At 36.6% G+C, this 22,243-nt stretch overlaps 2 protein-coding genes across 4 annotated transcripts; both read left to right on the top strand.

Moving 5' to 3' along the window:
* The first annotated feature begins 457 nt into the window (after positions 1-457).
* LOC148876957 (cytochrome c biogenesis protein family) lies at positions 458-5,261 on the top strand. Of its 2 annotated transcripts, none has more exons than XM_088979216.1 (8): positions 458-1,177; positions 2,486-2,705; positions 2,782-2,893; positions 3,689-3,961; positions 4,109-4,374; positions 4,482-4,638; positions 4,716-4,799; positions 4,901-5,261. In XM_088979216.1, exons 1-8 carry the CDS (start codon positions 763-765, stop codon positions 5,027-5,029), a joined length of 1,656 nt encoding a protein of 551 aa, XP_088835342.1. In that variant the 5' UTR covers positions 458-762; the 3' UTR covers positions 5,030-5,261. The 2 variants fall into 2 exon arrangements, with proteins under 2 accessions (XP_088835342.1, XP_088835348.1); XM_088979222.1 differs by having other exon boundaries at positions 469-1,177; positions 4,250-4,374.
* Positions 5,262-7,767: 2,506 nt separating this feature from the next.
* On the top strand, positions 7,768-15,687 carry LOC148876956 (protein DETOXIFICATION 33-like). Of its 2 annotated transcripts, none has more exons than XM_088979197.1 (8): positions 7,768-8,165; positions 13,259-13,800; positions 13,911-13,997; positions 14,149-14,205; positions 14,339-14,577; positions 14,693-14,811; positions 14,924-15,010; positions 15,369-15,687. In XM_088979197.1, the coding sequence occupies exons 1-8, from the start codon at positions 7,917-7,919 to the stop codon at positions 15,501-15,503; spliced, it is 1,515 nt and encodes a 504-aa protein (XP_088835323.1). In that variant the 5' UTR covers positions 7,768-7,916; the 3' UTR covers positions 15,504-15,687. The 2 variants fall into 2 exon arrangements, with proteins under 2 accessions (XP_088835323.1, XP_088835331.1); XM_088979205.1 differs by having other exon boundaries at positions 7,818-8,165; positions 13,418-13,800.
* Positions 15,688-22,243: the final 6,556 nt, after the last annotated feature.

The following is a 22,243-nucleotide window of genomic DNA, read 5'->3' as shown; positions in this document are numbered from 1 at the left end:
GAATGGGGGTACTTGTTGTTTTGAAAATTCCCGATTAGTACCTTGTACTTCAGGCCTAGTGCCACTTTGATCCCCCGAACTTTAAAATGTGGCAATTTAATATCCGAACTTTCAAATTGTATCAATCTAGTACTTGCCGTTAGCTAGCCGTTAAGTGGCATTTGAAAAGATACAAATGCCATTCAAATGTCATCTAGTTCTCTTTATTAACCATCTAAACATTGACAAAAAAATAAAGAATTCAAAATCCATCTCAAATGCCATCTCAAATATTGATAAAAAGAATTATGACACTTAAAAAAACATTTGTATCTTTTCAAATGCCATCTAACAGGTAGTTAACGGGTTGATTAATGAGAGGTAATGGATTCACATATTTTGAAAGTTTTTTTTGGTAATAGATATTTTGAAAGTTCGGGTAATTAATTATTGCGCTTTAAGGTTTGAAAACCAAAGCGGCAAGGCCCCAAGTACAGGGTAGGGTAGTAATCGAAAAATTTTCCGTTGTTTTATCTCGTTGATCAATGAATTACTTTTACCAACGAAAGAAGGAATCAATAGAAAAATATTTGGAGGACGGTTTTGATTGATGATCATGTGGCACTGGATCCATCTCAAATCTAGAAGAGAAAGCGGAATATTCATCTTATCTGTTATCCACTATATTCTCTCTTCAACTGTTCGCGGTTTGCTAACGTCTTCATTATATGTGCGCTGTGTCTCTCAGTCCATGCGAGTTTCGGGTAATAACAGTCTCTGTAAATGGAGCCTCTAATCCCCACCAAGACCCTGAAGCGAGTATCACCAAAGGCCCTTCTCACCAAGTCTCCTCTTCTTCAATCTACGTTCAAATGTCAGCGCTTCTTCTTCAATAGCCATCTTCACGCTCTCCCCGATAGGAGAATTCCCTCTCTCAAAATTGACTCTAAACTTAAAACTTCTCAAGATAGCAAGAAGAAACCTATTACCCAGAAGATAATTCTCTCTGAAGGGGCACCGCCTCTGTCGGAGGACGTTGCTGGAAATGAAGAAACTTCGGCCAAGTCCCAGAATTCGTCGAGTCCAATGCCGGTGTTGCGGTTCTTTAAGAGGATACCAAGAAGGTTTTTAGTGCTCCTCTCTAATTTACCCCTGGCTATTGGAGAAATGTTTTCCATTGCAGCTTTTATGGCTCTAGGTATGTCGTTATTTTCACTCTCTTCCCTTTTTCTTTGATTTGTTTATGTTGTTATCTTCGAAAGTTAAGACGTTGAGCATCGGATTTTTAAGTTTTTGCCCAAATTCCATAACATGTAGGCATGTATAACTTTAGCAACTTCTGAAATTGCGATAAGTGGCATCGTCCGTTATTGGTTTTGAGATTTTGTCGTTTAAGTTCATAGACTTGAACAGAAGAACCAGACAGTCAGATTAAGCCAAAAGGGAGGGGAGGGAGAGCAAAAAAGCAGCAATAAAATCATTGCCCCTGGTTGCAGACGCTCAGATGAATAATTCAGAACTGTGTACAAATTTCCAAATGAAGAATGAAGATATAAAAAGACAGAAACTTGAACAACATAGGGTAAGAAAATGAACTTGGTTGACTTTTATTCTGCTGCATTCCTTTAAGTAAAAACTTCAGTTCATGAATGGCAGAGATGTCAAAGGAGCAGGAATTTGATAATTTTGATTCCTTCATCTGTTCCTTGGAATAGCTATGTTGTATGGAGCAAGAGTCTTGGGCAGTTGAGAAACAGCACATCCAAAAAATGAGTGTGGCATAAATGCTTATCCTTATATGTCTGAGTGTAAAACTACAAAGGATAGGGTCAGAAATGAAGTCATATTATGGAACTTAGGAGTAGCTCCAATACATGATTAAATGAGAGAAATTAGACTGAGGTGGTTTGGTCATGTGCGTGGAAGACCATCTAGAGAACCTGTTAGAAGAAGTGAACATTTACAAGTTGAAGGGGCTAGAAGAGTTAGGGGCAGACTGAAAAGGACTTGGGTGGGAAGTAGTAATTTAAGTGCTCATAATTTGACGAAATGTTGAAACAGGAGTCTTGTAGCTGATCCCATAGGACAAGACTTAGATGATGATGATGATCTGTTCTTTGGAATGAAAAGTAATTTGGGATACTTTTTAGGTAATAAACTTTATTTCCAATTTGTCAAAAAGTTTGAATATCCAATTCTTCCTCTCCTCCCCCTGCAGTCACGGTACATAACCTTGAAGTGCATGTACAGTGTTGATCAGTTCTACCAAATATAATTTAGAGCACGTCTTTATATTTCTATAATAATCTGTCTTTCAACAATGCCATCTCCAAATTTAAATACTTTATTGGGCAACCTTCTTACTTACGAGTTCTAAAGGTTGGTACCCCTGCCTTACCTTTTAGAATCTCTAACCTGCACCCTGATCTTGAATGTCCTCGTGCTTTACCCCAGATGCATTTCTCTAATGGCTGGATTTTCCCCAATGTATTCGTTGGTTATGCAGGGACTGTAATTGATCAAGGAGAAGCTCCAGATTTCTATTTCCAGAAGTACCCAGAAGATAATCCTTTGTTGGGATTCTTCACTTGGAGATGGGTTCTTGGGCTTGGGTTTGATCACATGTTCTCATCTCCTGTTTTCTTGGGGATGCTGGTTCTCCTTGCTGCATCACTCATGGCCTGTACATACACAACACAGATTCCACTTGTTAAGGTTGCACGAAGGTCTGATTCCCTCTGCATATCTTATCATTTTTTCTTTATCTGGACTTTTTCTTTAAAAATGAATCAGTATCTGCAGATGGTCTTTCTTGCACTCAGTTGAGGCTATCCGCAAACAAGAATATGCAGATTCTCTGCCTAGAGCATCAGTTCAAGACTTGGGCATTATTTTAATGGGTGCTGGTTATGAGGTACTCCATACGTGATCTTAGTGTTGTGTGCTTTCCCTATTGTTTTTCACTTTGAACGTATGAGTGTGTAAGCTATCTCTTTAATTTCCAACTGTTCTTTGCTTAGAATTCAGATATATTACAAGGAAACATTATACTTGTTGAACGTTCCAATATTTTCTCTGTGCACACATTGATACTTGTGCGAACAAATGTATCAAGGTGAAGTCTAATGGGGAAGCTACTTAAAAAAAGGGAGTTTCTAGGAAGTTCTCAATAATGAATAGCAAATAACTACTAATATTATAGATAGTAAGAGAACCTGGTATATCAATAAAATGTTCCCCAACTTATTTTGCCATTTCAATATTTTCTTTACATGATTTTTAAATTGTATTAACATTTCTTGGTTATTAAATCTCCATTACATACATCATTTTATTATATTTAAGTCAATCCAATGAGTCAATGGCCATCTGTGTGGTATCAGACTTCTCTTGTCAACACTCTTGGCCGAATAGAGAAAAGAACAAGAATAATCTTTGAGGTGTCAAGAATAAAATGACCCCCACCTCCAAGAGTCTCTTATATATTAAAAGATATGTACAATTACAAGAATGCCCATACAGGGCTGAAAGAGAAAAGAAGAATAAGATGTAAAAGTAATATACAGCAGGGACTATACTAATAAGGTACATCAAGTTATAGAGTCTCCACATCTCTGGCTAATAAGTGTTTGGACCACATGTGGTTTTCTCCTCTAATATAAAGCCCTTGCTCCTGGATCATTCATTTTGTGAAAACTGATTGCTGTAGGTATTCTTGAAAGGACCATGTTTATATGCCTTCAAGGGGTTGGCTGGTCGATTTGCCCCAATTGGAGTCCATTTAGCAATGCTCTTGATAATGGCAGGAGGAACTCTCAGTGCTGCTGGAAGCTACAGAGGCTCAGTCACTGTTCCACAGGGACTGAACTTTATTGTTGGAGATGTGCTAAGGCCAAGTGGGTTTCTTTCTACTCCAACGTCATCTTTCAATACTGAGGTTCATATAAACAGATTCTACATGGACTACTATGACAGTGGCGAGGTAGGTAACATCTCTTATTTTCCCTTTTAGATTTGTCTTAGACTTACACCTTAATATCTTGTACCACTAGATCATCATGAAAGTTCTTACCCTTTTGACTCTAATAAGCTTCTAAAGATTAGATCCCCATCTCTTTCACTCCATTAGGTGTCACAGTTTCATACCGATCTTTCTCTATTTGACCTCGATGGGAAAGAGGTGCTGAGGAAAACAATAAGTGTGAATGACCCTTTGAGATATGGAGGTGTCACTATATATCAGACTGATTGGAGTATTTCAGCACTTCAGATACGCAAGGATGATGAAGGACCATTCAATTTGGCTGTGGCACCTCTTAAACTAAATGGGGACAAGAAGCTTTTTGGGACATTCCTACCAGTTGCAGATTCTGATTCTCCTAATGTGAAGGGAATGTATGCTCTTCTATTCATTTGTCTTTATTTTTGCTGATCTGTTCCGGGACAGTGAAGGAATGCATTCTCACCTCATTTTCCCTTTATTTATTTTCCCTAAAGCTCAGATCCATGCTTGCTCGCGATCTACAGTCAATTGTCCTGTACGATCAAGAGGGGAAATTTGCAGGAGTCCGGCGACCTAATTCGAAACTTCCAATTGAAATTGATGGGATAAAAATAGTAATTGAAGATGCCATCGGTAGTAGTGGCCTTGATCTGAAGGTTATGATTTAAATAATTGCCTTATTTGTAAAATTGTTTAGCTCTCTATCTTACCAGCTTAATATTCTTCTATTCAGACTGATCCAGGGGTTCCAATTGTATATGCTGGATTTGGTGCCCTTATGCTCACAACTTGCATTAGCTATCTATCTCATTCTCAGGTGAAATACTCGCCTTGTTCTATTCATGGATCTCTCTTCTAGTGAACTATTTACTGTTTCTGTTATCTGATGAATCTTGAATGTGCTTCTTTATCCTAAAGATCTGGGCCTTACAAGATGGAACAACAGTGGTTGTTGGAGGAAAGACTAATCGAGCTAAGGTTGAATTTCCTGAGGAGATGAATCGCTTGCTTGACTGGGTTCCAGAGATAGTAGATTCCTCTTTATAATTGGAATGAGGGGAGAGAGAGAGAGAGAGAGAGAGAGAGAGAGAGAGAGAGAGAGAGAGAGAGAGAGAATGTTAACAGAATCCAAAAAGAATGACAATGACAGTCAATTTAATTCTTTGTGAATATGTATATATGCTGATTTTTTCTATATGCATGGAACCTGAAACAATAACAGAAAGTCTAGCGCAAATAATTTCTCCATATATTCTATACATATCTGCATTTGCATCCACTTGTGTACTATGGAAGATTTGACTCAGCTTTCAGACTTCATAAAGAGTTCAATCTATTGAATGCGGTATACTTAATGTCATCTAAGATGCTTGCTGACTTTTTTAATCATATCTCCGTATGCAGTAAGGTTTGATTGATATTGCCAGTAAGAGTTGTAATTTGAGGCCCAACATCAGGAAGAACTATGAAAGGAATGAGAATGAAGAATGATAGGTTAGGGGAGGAGAAATGACATGATTCCTTGCTCATTTCTCATTATTCATGTGAAAGGATAATGAAAAGGTTGAAAACTGAGAACATCATGGTATTAGGCTTATTATTAACCATTGAAGCCATATGATGGCATTGTCATTGAATGAGAGTTAGGCAACTGCCCTTGACTGTGTTAAATTACATTTTTTTAGTTCAATCGTTGTGTTGATCAATATTAGTCGAATGTGTTATATAATTCATTAGAAACGGAAAGAGGAATTAAGGCCTATGGATTTTGGTCTTTTTGGAATTGCTGTATTGGTTTTGTCCCATTGCATAAATGTCTTCCTTGGCTTTCTTCCATTGCATAAAATTCTTTACTGCCATCTGACATAGGAGTCTAGCTCATGTCTTATTCCATTATGTTACCTTGTTAGAGCATCTACTGATGTTTTTGGTAAGCTATTATTTCACCAACTAGTTAACTTTTGTGCTTTTCTGCAAGGGTGGTTCTTGGGCGCTCCTGGAAGCACCCATTCGTATCCTATCATTAATCTTGTTTACCTTGCTAATTATGATTCTTTGTTTTAGCTTATACTTGATAGACAGTAGACACCACTCCAGGTTTCTGAAATTAGTCTGTACATTACCTCAAGTTAACTGACTTTGTCAAATTATGATAAGAGGATCCCATTAACATTTGATGATTTTAGAGTGTTGGCCAATTTGCATGATTTTGTTTTCCAAAATAAAAACAATTGCCACATATTTATCAGAAAAACGTAATTTCTGCATCAGCAAAAACATGTATGCTTTGCTTCTCAAGATATATCGGAATCTTCTGTCATGAAACTGAAACTGCACTTCCAACAAGCCTCCCAACAGGAAACCATGCACAGCTGCACATTTGGAACATCTCATCTCCCCATGAATGTCAAGGGGAGATGTTACCCGTCTGGCTGTAGTGATTTGTTGAGGGCAGATCCTAACTCTAAATACATGGCCTAAAACATGCTATGTAACCAACTAAGAATGAAGATGGAGTTGGGATTCCCTCCCAACAAAAAACTGTTTCAACATGATCTGTATTGCACATTTCACCATGAGACTGAGACCCGCCATATATGAGATGTGTGGATATAGATGGTGTTAGGAAGTTCAAACATTTTTTTTTTGTTGGGAGGAGATCCGTACTCGTGAAAGAACACATGGATCCCATGGCGTGCTCACTCATAGTTTTACACATCTGTATTATCATAAGATCCAGTGTCTGGTTTACGTGATGTGATAGATTTTTGTTTAATCATATGTTGATGAACAACAACCACCCGACAAATTTAACCTTGCCAACCATATCATATACTCAAACCTTCAAGAGTTTCAGAATTTTCTAAAAAACTAAATAAAGAATTCGAGGAGTTGGAATAGATGACATGAAGGTTTGAGCACATAAAAGAACCGAGATTCCTGAGCTCCGTTCTTTACCAAATACCAAACAAAAAAAAGACGCCTAACCTGTTTGACTTGATGCTAATCTCAGTCAGTCAGGACTCGGAAATTCGGGTTAGAACGTCTCTTATACTTGTATGTTCCTGATTTTTCTAGCAATCGATCAGTCTCTGCCATCAGTCCTAGCCTAAATCTTTTTCTCTTCAAGTCAAACAGAAATAAATTATTTTCAAATCTGGCAGCTTGTATATCGATTTTCCTCGGTTGTCGTGTTCCCTCTATACCTTATCTTTATTCTTACCTACCTCCTTCCTGCTCTCATCTTGTCAGTGACCCCAGTTTAATACTGATTCAATCAAATGCCGCCACCCGTGAACTACCACCTCCCTTTCTGTGATCAAGATAGGGTACACCTGACGTTTATGTACCCTCTCTTGTATGTGAGATTTGGACATGGACAAGGACACCCATTGGCCATGGGAGATTCGGAATAGGACGCAGGTAGGCACCAGATTTACTCTATAAACTCATGCCTTTCTCGGCCTGTTGGCTAAGATCAAAGCATATACTCGCGTTCTGCTGTTCCTGTTCATTACCCCTCTTTGTAAATTGTAATCCCTCAAAAAGTTCAAGTAGTCTATACGCAATTTCATGCAAAATGTCCTTTTCCCTGCTTAACCAACCTCTTTTCCATCAACCCTCCCTCATGTCATGTCATCCTGTACACCAACCCTTCCTAAAACCACCTAGAACCTCAAGCTACAGGAGGCCAGGCCTTCAGCATGTTCTGATGTGCCCCCACCAATATTTTGTTTTTTCACAAACACCCACTACTCTACTACACCTAACCTTACAGATTCTTTGATTATTTTGACATTTACTACGTCCCCTCACTGTATTATATTGGACTTTCTTTGAGTTGGTTGCTCTATAAACTCTTCCAATATCTCTTAAGTCACAGAGGTTCTGGACTGGAGAAGTGGAGAGGGAGAGAGAGAGAGAGGCCTTTGGAATGAAGGGACAGAGGTGCTGGACTGGAAAATTGGCGTTTGAAGTTATGGGTAAGGGAAGGTTGGCTAATAAAAGCTGGGATGAATCGAAGAAGATGTGGCATATTGCAGCGCCGGCAATACTTACTGCAGTTGCTCAATTCTCTATTGGACTTGTTACTGTTGCCTTCGTTGGACATCTGGGAGAGGTTGAGCTTGCTGCTGTCTCTGTTGTTGAAAATGTTATTGAAGGTTTCGTCTACGGAATCATGGTGAGTGCTAATACCACCGTTTTTGCATTAAATTTAAGACTCTTAGTTTCAGCTTCCACTTTCTCTTATATCGCTCTGTTTTTTCATTAATATTTGGTTATTGGCCTCTATTGGGAATATGATCTTTGAAGAACAGAAAGCCGAAATAAAATAAAAAAAGAAAGTTCTCCAAGAGCTTGCTCTTCCCATATATTTGCCTCTCCATGTCCCCTCCCCTCCCCTGGAAGTGGTTTAGTATTGCTTCTTGTTTGCTTTTTCAAATTAATCTCACTGGCTGAGCTAGGGTCAGGCAGTAATAGGAATAGGAATTCGGTAGTATGGGGTTACTACTACATCTCCATTAGCTCGTTATGGGATCTCAGAGACTTTGGCTCTGATTTCTCTTACCGAAAGGAAGGAAACTTCTTATGAAGCAAAGGTAATTTGCACCTGCACCTGCTGAAGTTCATACTATGGCTTATTATTACTGTTGGTGGTGGGGGTGTCGTTAGGGTAAATATCAGGTAAAAGGAAGGGTTATGATTATTGTTTGTAATCAATTATGTGCAAATTGAAAATAGGCACAGAATTTAAAGAGGTTATAATTTTCAGGTGGGTAAGGTAAGGTGAGGTATGAGACCAGACTGTTGGGGCTCGGGGGTTACTTAACGAGGCCCCGTGTGGCACTCGATTGGGTTGAGTAAGTCTACAATGCAACTAACAATGTATAAAACGTAATAAGAAGGCACCTATATTGTACCACTCAACTATTTATTTATAAATTAAGTTTTTGGAAAATAATATAAAAAACATTAAAATAATAAAAGATCATATTATAATTATAATATTATCATTGACATTTCCCCAAAGAAGATGCATGCATTGCCCCGGCGAAATAGACACTTGTAGCAATAAGGATGGGGCAGGTGAGTTTGCAACCAGGAAAAAGCAAGAAGCCAATAACTAACACGGCTTTAAACAATAGGCACGGAATTTCAAAACAGAAAACTTTGCCGTGTGGAGATTTTTAAGGGTTAAAGTGGGTATGCGTTTGGTAATTCATATTGATATGGGTGATGGCACTAGCCCAGTCCAACAACCATATGACATATCGGTTGAAATGATTTTAATAAAGTTGGTGAGAATGATTGACTTTGGGTTGGCGGTTGGCATTGGACTTAAAAAGGGTGAGGTTGTGGTGATGGGGTGGGGGGTGGGGAGGAGGATACATCATACATGCTTTCAAGTTTCACATTGAAGGCATTTTGTGGTGGTTTGAGTGGGGGAGTGCCATGCTTCCTCATAGATATTAGTTGTTGTTCATTTTGGTGAGGTGTTGGGCGGTGTGTCTACATCTTGGTTTTATGACGGATTAGCCATTGTTTTGTAGTTTTGTTTGAGGCACTATTAAGGTGGGGGTAACAGTCCGAAATTGGTTGGTGTCGACAGTTGGTCAAGGAATATCACTGAAGTGGCAGTTTTGTATAAAATGGGTCATTAGTTAAAGCCACAATATTGGAATGATAGGAATGTGGGTACACTGGCCATTGGAGCATGGTGGCCCTGCATCGGCAAGGTATCAGGAGGACATGCTCAGCTCAACAGGCGAAACATTTGCATTAACAACTCACGTCACAAGGCGAATGCATGTTTGATAATATCATGGGAAAAAGTTGCCACACTCGCACACACATTGCAATTAGATCTCCTTGAGGCAACAGATTGGGGTCCCCTTGGACCGAAGATGTAGCCCAAACCGGCGATGTGAAATGTAGTTTCGAGGGCCAAAAGAGCATAAGCCATGGCTAGGTTTGAGTAACCTGAACACAGTGAGGTGAAGTTTGTAGGCCAGCATGGTGAAAGGGTACACTCAGGACACGCCAACAACAAGAGTAGATCCATCACATCGTGTTCGGTAGCAACACCGAAATGCTACCAAGAAGACGGTCGAGCCTTAAGGTAAAGATGGATACATGGGGTGGACCTTCGCGAAGCATCACATCCAATTTCTTCGAGGGCCCTTTTTTGACACTTTCAACGGCATAGCCATTGTGTAGTTTAAGTAACCTCAACACAGGGGGTAAAGTCCAGGTAGGCCAACATGGTGAAATAGTTCCGTCCCCATAAATGGACACCAATATAGTCAAGACCCAAGTTGGTCAGGTGGGCCCAGGAATTGGTAGACAAGTGAATGGTGCGAGACATATGCCCATTCACGAGAAGAGCCATTGTCGAGGACCACAATGGATTAAGTGAGGGAGACCGTCACGATCTGACACAAGGTTAGTCTTGTCTATACTTGACGGGTTTACATTAAGGGCCACCACCGTCATTTTGCCTATAAGATTAAAAAAAAAAAACACTGTTACCTTGACGCAGCCATCTCAGACAATTTTTAGCCTCATATCACTAACCACCTTAACTTGTACGTTGCACGGATTTCTTCCATTCCATAACTACCCCCGTGACATTCTCAGGTGCCATCGATCCGGCGGAAATAGTAGTTCACATGACTCATCAGTGCCCGCAGCACATCCCGACTTTGTATTGGGAGGCGCTGATGATGTTTAAGTCCGCGGAGATCACATTTCCACAATTCCGAGGCCCCTGCTAAAACACAAAATAAAACATCACATCAACTGGCTCGCGTGATAGGACACTGGCGTGTTGGAATATATGGCAGAAAATCTACGAGGTAATCCGTCGGCGGAACGCTCTCATCTCATCTTTTGAGGAAAACAAAACCAGAGAAACCCCTCTTAATTTAACTGCAATGGAGTGCTCGGTTTTCAATTACCAAGGCAGCAAGATTAGATTAGGGTCGCTTCAGTCTGAACTGGTGAAGTTACAGGGAAAACAACATCGAATATGCCATCGAGTAACGAATTAAAATGCGCATCACACCAACCCACTGTGTTTTTGTTCTTTTCATAGCTAACTTCGAAAACCAGAAGCAATTAGAAGTTGTATTTAGTTATCCCAATTGAGCCTTTGCGATGGTGACTCCATGGTTTGACAAACCAGCTGTAACGACCCTGCAGAGTTGTTTATTCAATTCTGAAAACCAAAGATGCTTCCGAACTGGGCTTTCTTTGACTTGGATTTACCTCTCTGAGGCTTTCTGCACATTTCTTGATCCGGGAAACAAAGGCTTTGTCGGGTGGTTGGTAAAGCTAAGTGGTGATATAGAGTGTAAGGGTCAAAGCGTGAGTGTAGAGATCTGGACAGAAAACAAAGAAAGCTTCGTCAATGGAGGGACAAAGATTTGGTATGATAGGAAGGTTGGCGTTGGAGATCATAAAGAGTAGGAGAAAGCTGGGTGATAAAAGCTGGGTTGAATCGAAGAAGATGTGGCATATAGCAGGACCTGCAATATTGAGTACAGTCGCTCAATTCTCCATTGGATTTGTGACGGTTGCATTCGTGGGACATTTGGGAGATGTGGAGCTAGCTGCCGTCTCTATCGTTCAAAATGTTATTGAAGGTTTTGTGTATGGGATCATGGCGAGTACTACTGATACCTTCCCTTCACATTGCTCTCCTTTTCTTGTTTGTAATTGGTCTTTCTTAGGGATTAATGATCCCTCCATTAACAAAATTGAAGGAAAAACAAGGATTTTATTCCATTCAATGTATATGTATCTTCCCACGCTTTGGCTCTCTGTGAACAAGTTTCTTCTTCTTTATCATCATCCTCGTTTCTTGCTGGTTTGGACATGCTTTCACTCATCTTTTTATTTACTTGATTTAGAACAGGCTTATTCTGAATTTGAGTTAGCTCTATGATTTTCTCATCATGGAAGTTGGAACATGCCATCAGATTACTGTATGGTTGTATTATTTTATTTTATATAATAAAAATGCTAACCGTAGAGATTGGAAAGATATATATCTAGATGTTTTAATACATTTGATGCTACCAAACTCAAGGTAGGTGTGTTAGGAACCAAAAATGGGTCCGTGTTGGGAGGGAACTTTTCAAAACAATGGATCAGATGGATGATATGGTCCATGTACATGGCAACAAAAAAAAAAAAAAAAATCATTCCTAGGTAGATGGTGTGCATCTTCATCTTCTTTGTTATTTGTTAGCCCTTCCACTCCCACATCGCAGCAAGTCCAAAATCTCGTTGACCACCCATAGTGATTAGAGTTTTGAATTTAAAAGAAATGGGACGTGCTTATTTATTGTTTTAATGAAATAAAATCGTGTCTAACGACTCTAACATGATCAATATATATAGACGGGAAACTCAGGTTCGCACGGAGAGGAATCTTTAATTAGGTAATAGTGATTAGATAGGCTTTCACCAAATTATCATATTGCAAATTGAGTAATATCTAAGTTTCTTAGATTGAGATCTAGAGTGTTGATTAGTGAGTGGGTTTCGACTGCTTGACCAAGTCTGGAGGAGGAGGGTCTTCCCCTTTTTCTTGTGATCTGTCCATTCTACCTGGTTGGTTGGAGGACATATGTTTTACTTTTACCAAATGCATGTTACATAGGGTTTTAGGGATTAGGGGTTTAGGGTTTAAATGTGAAAATCAAGAGATGACCGGACAAAGCGTAATGTCTGTTGATTCAATGGTCTCAACTCAAATTATTAACCATTTCATTCTTGCATGTATCTACAAGCCTGAAGTACCAAACATTGTTGAGCAAGAAAATATACTTAACTCAATTCAGGCCTTAATCATCCTACACTATTTGGGGTGGTCTGCATTAATTCTGTCCCCTCAACTATGCTCTATCAAGTTTATGTGTGTGTGTGGAAAGAACCAAGAGTGCTTTTCAGGGGTCCAAACAAACAACAGGTCAAGACTATTTCTGGACTACTCCATAAATTATAATAAAGGGAAACGCTAGATCATCTTCAGCCGAACAAACAAAAGTATATCATACTAAGCATTGCCCAGCGTCTCCCATTTAATCTGGCGTCTATCAATTGATCGAATCTTTTTTCTTTCCTGCTCAAGCTTTGATATCAGTGTAGCTTTATCCACCCAATAATCAAAACACATGACTGACACTCATCTTCCTACTTACCAGTTTTGAGCTGCAAAAACTCTCATTTGCTTATAATAATTCCTGTTTAATATATAAATATATATAGCTAGGGATGGGAAGTGCCCTAGAAACACTTTGTGGACAAGCAGTCGGTGCGGGGCAAATGAACATGCTGGGTATCTATATGCAAAGATCATGGCTCATAACCGGAGTCACAGCACTAATTCTGATGCCTGTCTATGTGTTTGCATCACCATTGTTGAAGCTGCTTCATCAGAGTGATGACATATCAGAGCTTGCAGGAAAGTACTCAATATGGGTGATCCCTCAATTGTTTGCTTATGCTCTCAACTTCCCCACACAGAAGTTCCTTCAATCTCAGAGCAAAGTCTGGGTCATGACTATAATTTCTGGGGCTGTCTTGGCATTCCATGCATTGTTGAATTGGATACTTATCACCAAGCTTGGACATGGCTTGGCCGGGGCTGCCATAGCAGGGAACATCTCATGGTGGTTAGTGGTTTTGGCTCAACTAGTTTATGTGGTTTCTGGGTACTTTCCAGATGCATGGACCGGATTTTCCTTGTCAGCATTCCAAAAATTGGCTGCCTTTGTGAAGCTCTCACTCGCCTCGGCCATTATGCTGTGGTTAGTACTTGGATTTCAGACTTTCAGTTCAGATGCAATGCAAGCAATTCGATTTTTGCCAAATCTTCCCTGTTGCTAATTACTCATAAAACGCAATTGATAACATGCAGCTTGGAGCTCTGGTATTACACCATAGTTATTCTCCTGGTTGGCCGCTTGAAAAATCCAGAAATAGCAGTAGATGCCATTTCAATCTGGTAAGTTGTTACCAATTCATTTTTAATTTCCCATCTTTTATTTAAGGCTTGAAAAATGGATTTCCGTACATTTTCTTTTATGTTATATTGATTTATTCCCTTCTTTAATTAATTGCCTCTCTTCTCCCTTTTTCCTGCATGGATGTTGCAGCATGAATTTGCAGCAATGGACATTGATGATTGCTCTGGGTTTCAATGCTGCTGTCAGGTAAGCACTTCCTCAAGAGGGGCATATGTGAAGATGCATGGCTCCTCTGTTAATTAACTTAACTGTTCATGTGGAGGCTTAGATCTTCATTTAATGATATATATTATTGATCGATCTTCTCTCATGTACACAGCGTGAGGGTTTCTAATGAACTTGGAGCAAAGCAACCGAAAGCTGCAAAGTTCTCGGTAGTGGTGGCTGTTACCACATCAGTCCTGTTTGGGACATTTTTCACTGTTGCAATTCTAGCCACCAGGAGCCATTATCCCAAAATTTTCACGGCAAAACCGGTGGTTATAAGGGAGACATCCAAACTCGGGTACCTTTTGGCAGCCACTATTTTTCTCAACAGCATCCAACCAGTTCTCCACGGTATATATGTTCTCCTTCTCTTTTAATGAATTTTGTCACTCAACTCTCAACATAGAAAACTAAGCATTAAAAACTACTTCAATTCATTTACAAGCATGAGTTTCTCAAATTTCAGGGGTAGCAGTAGGTGCAGGTTGGCAATTCTTAGTAGCCTTTATAAACATTGTGTCCTACTACATTTTTGGGCTCCCAATCGGTGCCTTACTTGGTTACAAGTTCAATCTTGGCATTCAGGTAAAGCAATTTACCCTATTTACTCACAGCTACAGACGTGAAACTACTAGTAATTAAGAAATAAGAAATATTGAAGCAGCAGCTCATCACTTGGCCATCATTCTTCATGCAGGGCATCTGGACAGGGATGTTGGCGGGATGTCTACTTCAGACTGTTGTTTTGTTGTTTATCATGCTCCGAGCTAACTGGCATAAAGAGGTAAGTGGATTCTTATTTTAATCAAGAAAGTGGTAGAAATGGTATTCAAGGCTCAAAATATCGATAATGGCATATTGGGCGAATCGATATACATTTTTTTATTTTTTCGCAACCGGTTCAGGGGCCCGGTTTAGGTCTCCTCTACCTCTTGAACCGATCAGACGGGTGTATGGGAGGGGTCCAGAATGATATGTATCGGCCGATACAGGCCAATACCTGTCAATACTTTGAACCTTGCTTGCAGTACTCTACATATATTTGTATGCGTACTACTTCCAAGATCACGATAACTATCAATGGTTCTTACTGAGGCATTAGTCCCGTTGATGACGAGTACCGGATTTTCCTGATGCAACAGGCATTGCAAGCTGAGGAGCGGGTCAGAACATGGGGTGGTCAATCGGAGCCTCAACAAACACCAAAAGAAACGGCAAATGAAAATGGAGTACAAGAGTTGATACAGCGAGAATCTATATCGATCATGAGCCATTGAATATCTTGAGAAGGGGGTTAGGAAAAAAAGGGAAAACAAAAAGATTATTAAAACAAAATAGGAAGAAAGAAAGCAAAGGGAAAAGGAAACCGTATTAAATTTCTCACTGTAACGAGGAAATTTGTAATTCTATGGTTCAACCTTCTTGATAAGTAATAACAAGTGAAGTGGTCATCTTCCATAATGTCTCTGTTTCGGTATCTCTGTTTATGGATTAAATAGGAACAGGAGAAAAGAAAGTGAGTGAGTAAAAAAAAAATCAAACATGCATTCTTGTTTTTTCATTGCGACATAAAGATCAAAATACAATTAGATACACACAAACGTACATAGGACTCAGGCATAGGGTGTCAATCCACCGGTTTTGGTTTGGGTCCAATCCATTTCAGATTGTGTCAATCTGAAATAAATTGGTTCATATTCTCATTAGTTTGAGTTAGACCTAAACCAAATTTTCAATAGTCTAATCATAAGGCCAAACCCTTGTACAATTTAAAATCGTTCAAAATTGAAAACAACATAGAATCACTTTTATGAAAATACTTTTATGAAAGTACTTTTATAAAAGTAATTTTATGAAAAATATTTTTACAAAAGCATTTTTATAAAAATACTTTTAAGAAAGTATTTTTACAAAAGCACTTTTATGAAAGCACTTTTATGGAAGTAGTTTTGTAAAAGCACTTTTACAAAATCACTTTAATAAAAGCATTTCTACAAAAGTATAAAAGTACTTTTACATGAAAGTATTTTTATGAAATCACTTTTGCAAAAAACTTACGGAAGTACTTTTACAAAAGCACTTTTATACAAAACACATTTATGAAAGCACTTTTAAAAAATCACTTTATGAAAGAACTTTTACAAAAGCACTTTTATAAAAATACTTCTACAAAAGTACTATGCAAAAGCACTTGTACAAAAAATACTTTTCAAAAAATGCTTTTAGAAAAACACTTTATTGAAAGTACTTCAGAAAAGTGTTTTTGTAAAAGCACTTTTATGAAAATATTTTTATCAAAGTACTTTTATATAATTTTTTACATTTCATTTGATTTGGATTGGATCCAATCCAATCCATTTACATTTTAATGGATTGGATTGGATTTGGTTTGTACTGGATTTGGACTGGATTGGGTCCAGTCCATTTATAAATGGACTCGCAATGGACTGAATCGGGTTGGACCAAATCTGTCCAATTGACATCTCTAGTTAGGCATAAACAACTACTTTTCCTATCAATGCCTTGATAGAAAAAAAAAAAAAAAAGAAACATTTTCAATGTAAAACTATTAAAAAACCGTTCAACCTCGAATAGGTTTTTATCTCATGATTCACCCATTGGGCTTGAAGCATGGATAAGTGTAGGCCCACCCATATCTTGTGGTAAACTTAATTTGTTATAATAGGCCCGATGAAGACCAAACACTAGAACAGTTGGTCAAATAATATATCATGTCAAAGAATCATACAATCTAAAAGTTGTTAATTGACGTCTTACAATTTTACATAGAATAGTCACCAAAACTAAGCAACGAAATAAGACTTAGGAATAGATTGATCCATGGATTCTACGCTAACAACAGAATGAGGTGCATACACAAAAAGACAATAAAGATACAGATTAACGCTTATAATAGCAAAACAAGCAGCAACAAAAGCGCCAAACCATCATTTTGTCTTCGATTAATTAGTCTGATAAAAGGATGTGCTCATCACATTACTTGAAGCCTCTACATTTAATGAGCTGCCATTGGCACATTGCTGATCACGAGTTCACATCTCCGCCACACAAGGGCTGCCCCACAACTCTCCACAATACGTCCCCGCCATGTATTGAAAACATATCTCATGATGATATCACAGGAACTGGTACTATCATGGGTGATGTTCCCAATACAAGGAGGAGATGCTGTGGGGCGTTGTGGGGCGGAGATGTGATCTCGCTGATCACCACTTCACCTTTATGCCAAATGATCTGAAAATTAAAATTAAAGCAGTATTGATTTGTAGATGTCCCATTCCTACCATGTGAATGCCTACTGCTTCACGGCATTGATGGGCGTATTTGCATTATGCAACGTTGAGGGGACGCCTGGTCATATGTATGAGTGTGTGTATGGGTTTTTTGTATGATTTTTTAACTGTTGTTGATCTAGACAGTTGGACTGTTCAGTTTGTGAATCATCCAGACAATTAGTTCTGTTTTATCCCAAATTCTATTTCTGACAAAAAATTATTGAATCGGTTAACAAATTGTTAATGCGGGGCGATCAAACCATTAACCCATTCAATGGTTTTTAGCTGTTTTTTAATTTTAATTATTTTTTTTAATTTGTTTTGTCAGAACAAACTGTCCATTTAAATCAAACGGTTAAACTATTAATCCAGAAACCGGTGGCCACAACGGTTCTGATTCCAGATCATTTTTTAAAACATTAATTTTTATATTATTATGTTTTGAGAGAGGGAAACCATTACTTGGGCCCAAATTGTGATGTTAGATGGTTTTAAATTAATAATCCAAAGGAGAACCTTTCATTTTCATGATTAATGGTCAAATGATTGACTTTTTAATTCAAATCCGACAGTGGGTTTTTCTCTTGAAGCCCATGGTTGATTGGACTCAAGTTTGATGGGATCACGTTATCAATTGGCCCGATAAGATTGTAGGCTGACGATTTCGACTTGGAGATTTGGTAACCTAGCAAAAATTGGGTACAACTGTACTGTTCAGCTAATACAACTTATTTGTAAGGATTGTGAAATCCATAAGCTTCTCCATTTGACATTTCTTTCACATAGACAAAAGTGCTTCAGTAGAAGCTGAAACTATTTTTCGTCCCTAAATTAGAAGCCTTGATTAGGTACCCATGCTTGAATAGTGGAGTTACGATCCCTTTTAAATATCTCATGAGTTATCATTCGACAAGAACAGAAAAATCAGAAATTGCTTTGTTTTTTTGATATCTTTTGAAGGGCTATATAACAGGGGTAGCCCATCCCCCAATTCATAATCCATCCAATCTAGGTGCAGGCGAGATTTGATCCCAAGTCTCTGCTACTACCAGCATAGGAGACCTTCTGCTACTGCCAGTATAGGAGACCTTACCAACCAGCTGATTGGCACCTTACAAAATCAAAACTTGCTTTACAAATAAAAAGAATCCACTGAAGACTCCTACAATGGAGAAGCATTCTGTATCCAAGGCTATACCAATTACCAGGATTAGATAGTTTCATTGGTAATTTACGCTGCTTTGGAATATCAAATTATTAATTAAAGGATATGTTATTATTAATGCTTTATATCCAATAGTATTTTAAATGGAAAACTAGCAGGGACTTAATAATTTTATTTTTCATTTAATGTTAATTTAAAAAAATAATTATTGTTAATTGAATATGAACAAATATTTTTTAATAAATTTAATTTTATTAATAATTTTATTTTTCATTTAATGTTAATTGAATATGACTTAATAATTTTATTTTTCATTTAATGTTAATTTAGTTTTATTAATAATTCAAGGCAGGGCACCCCATCCCTTTCCCTACCCCCATAGTCAAGACACTTTACTCCATCCCCACCCCGTCCCCAGTGTCACATGGATTCAGGGCAAGGTAATCACTCCTCGATGTCGGACGAGTTCAGGGGCAAGGCACCCCACTCCTCATCAAGGATGGAGAATCCTCAAATTTCGCTACCCCATCTCTAGTATTGGGCGGGCTCAAGTAGAGGTGTAAATTGGGTAGTCGTGCTCGGTTGGTATGACACGACCTGCATGTGGTCCGCACAAAGTGCGAGTCATGCTGTACTGGCCCACGAGGTGTCCTAGGCCATACCTCCCTCCTCTAGGATAATTTGGGGGGTTAGTTTGGCTTGAGCTTGCACGGGCCCATGCTGTGCCTTAGGCCAGGCTTGTCCATGGGTCAGGCCATGTCACACACCAAGCCAAGCTCAAGGCAACGCACCCACTCCTTATCCAAGGTTTTTAAAATTGGACCAGATAGGGAACCATTCTAGGGTCGAACGGTGGTCCGACTGTTCGGTCTGAATGGATGACCCGTTATGACAAAAAATAAATAAAAAATTAGAAAAACAAAAAAAATGCCAAAAATTGTTGTCTGGGTTGATTGTTTGACCACCTAGGTCAATAGATCGCTAGCCAATTAAACAATTTTTGGACAAAAAGCGGTTTTGAGGTGAAATAGTGTCCGGTTCCCAAATTTTCTAGTCTAACCATCTGGTTTGATCCAATTTTGAAAACTTAGTCCGCGTTAACCCAATATGATGATAGAAATTATCAAAAGGATATATTAGGTATCAACCACATGGTAAATTTCTAAAAGTACACTAAATTGACTTTAATATTCAAAAATGTAATTTTATGAAAATTTTGGAAAATTTATTGTACTTGTGTAATTTTGAAAATTTATTCAAATTTATTTAAATTTTCATTAAATAATTATTTTTATTTTAAATGGTTTATTTATGCAATTATACTAATTTATCTTATAATTTCTAATATAAACTAACCAATAATTTCCCTTTTCCAATAATATACTATTTTATCATAATAATTTATGTAATTATTTTTTCAAATTATAGTTTTCTATTTCCCATAGTCATTTATCTTTAGTAAATTTCAATAATTTGCAATGAAAATTACATAATTTTTCAATGGTTTTCCAAAATCTATCAAATGTAATAAATTTTCCTAAAATTTCCAAAATATTCTAATAATTTTTAATATTTATTTAATGCATTTTAAATAAACTTTCAAATATTTTATATCTTTTAATTTCAAAAATGTTATTTTAAGAAAATGTAGTTTTATGAAAATTTTTGAAAATTTTATTACATTTGTATAACTATGGGGATTTATTGAAAGTTTTTTTTAATTGTTATTAAATATATATTTTTATTGGGTATTTACTAACAAAATTACACTAATTTATCTTTTATTTTTCAATATAAATTAATTAATAATTTCATTTTCTATCATCATAATATTTTGTTCCCCCATTTGTATTTGGTTATTAATTATAATAATAACAATAACTAAAATTTTATATTTTTTATAATTGTTAAATATAATTCTCAATTTTATAGAAATTAATTAAAGAGTTTTCAATTTCTATAAAATGTTGTTAATGAGTTAATTAATAACAATATTTATTAATATTTGGTAATTTACTAACCGTGCTAATAAGAATATTTAATTTTTGGTAATTTACTAATCGTATTTATTAACTTTTGGTAATAACACTATTTAATAATTATTGAATATGCATGGAATTAAATATTAACCATATTTAACAATTTATTAATTAATATGAATATTTTAAATGAGGGAGAGTGGATATAGATTGGTGGGATGCATTCGAGGAATTGATTAGGGATTAGGGCAACATGATATTTTCCTATTGGTTTAAATGAGATACCATAGGAGAGATTATACAAATACTTTTAGGTAGTTGGGTGACATGAGTTAATGGGAGTGGTGGGAAGGGTAGAGGAGAGAAAATCAAAGAGAATGTAGGGTGGGGATAATAGAGCAAGGAGAGGCATGGTGACGGGGACCCATGTGATGCACGAGATTTGTTAAGTGAAAAGTTAAACAATAGAAATACATAAGAGTATATAATTGTTTTATATTTTAACATTTTAATAAACAATTCAATCACTCAACCCGAGTTGATCAGTTTTTTAGTATTTTAGATCGACTTTGGTTTAATAAATATATATTAATATTTTATATTTTAAATTTAATTTTTTTAATAATGGAAAGTAGGAAAATTCCCATATTTCTTAGTCTAAAATATTTTAAATCATAGATTTAATTTTTAATAATATCATTGTAATTTATGTGATTTAAAGTTAATTTTTAAGTTTAAATCTTTTGAACAAATAGACTAAACAAAAAATAGACGCAAATCGGAAGTGTCTTGACTATGGGGCAGGGAAAGGGATGGGGTGCCCTATCTTGAACCCAACCCCATTGTCATTCCTATATAATTGTTAATTAGAAGTGGAATTAATAAAAATGTTAGATTTTATAATTATTTTTATTTATTTAAAATTAATCAAAATTTCATTTTAAAATAATAAAAAGAATAAGCATTATTAAAATTACTACAAATTATTAATAAAACTAAATTTATTAAAAAACATTTGTTCATATTCAATAAAAAAGGGATCTAAACCCATGTGCTGATAATATACAGTGTTAATTATTGTTAGCATTAATTAGGTATATAGAATCCTATGAGCTAATGAGCTAATCCAATAAGAATAATAGAAAAAGAAAATTTAATTACAATTTAAATATTATGAAAATACTGTAATTGTTAAAAAAATACTATAAATAATAAATACTGCGATTATCTACATTTATCAAAATATTGTAATTATTAATTAAATAAAATACTGTAATTATTAATTAACAAATATAGTAATTTTAAAATACTACAATAATTAAAAATTATGAAAAATACTGTATTTATTAATTAAAAAATACTATATTAATGAATACTATAAATACTGTTAATTTATAAATACAATATTTTTAAAATACTATAAATACTATTAATACCGTTAATTCTATTAGTACTATCAATACTATAAATACTGTTAATACTGTATTTTTTTAAAATACTGTGTTTTAATAATACTGTTAATTATTATTATTATTATTATGTTAATTAATTAATACTATATTGGTAATTTCTTTGCT

This window comes from Nelumbo lutea, chromosome 1, assembly GCF_056320005.1.
Source record: "Nelumbo lutea isolate HS-2025 chromosome 1, American lotus-T2T, whole genome shotgun sequence".
NCBI classification, from domain to species: Eukaryota; Viridiplantae; Streptophyta; class Magnoliopsida; order Proteales; family Nelumbonaceae; genus Nelumbo; species Nelumbo lutea.
Note: the sequence above shows the minus strand (reverse complement) of the source record. Positions and strands in the feature narration are given on the sequence as shown.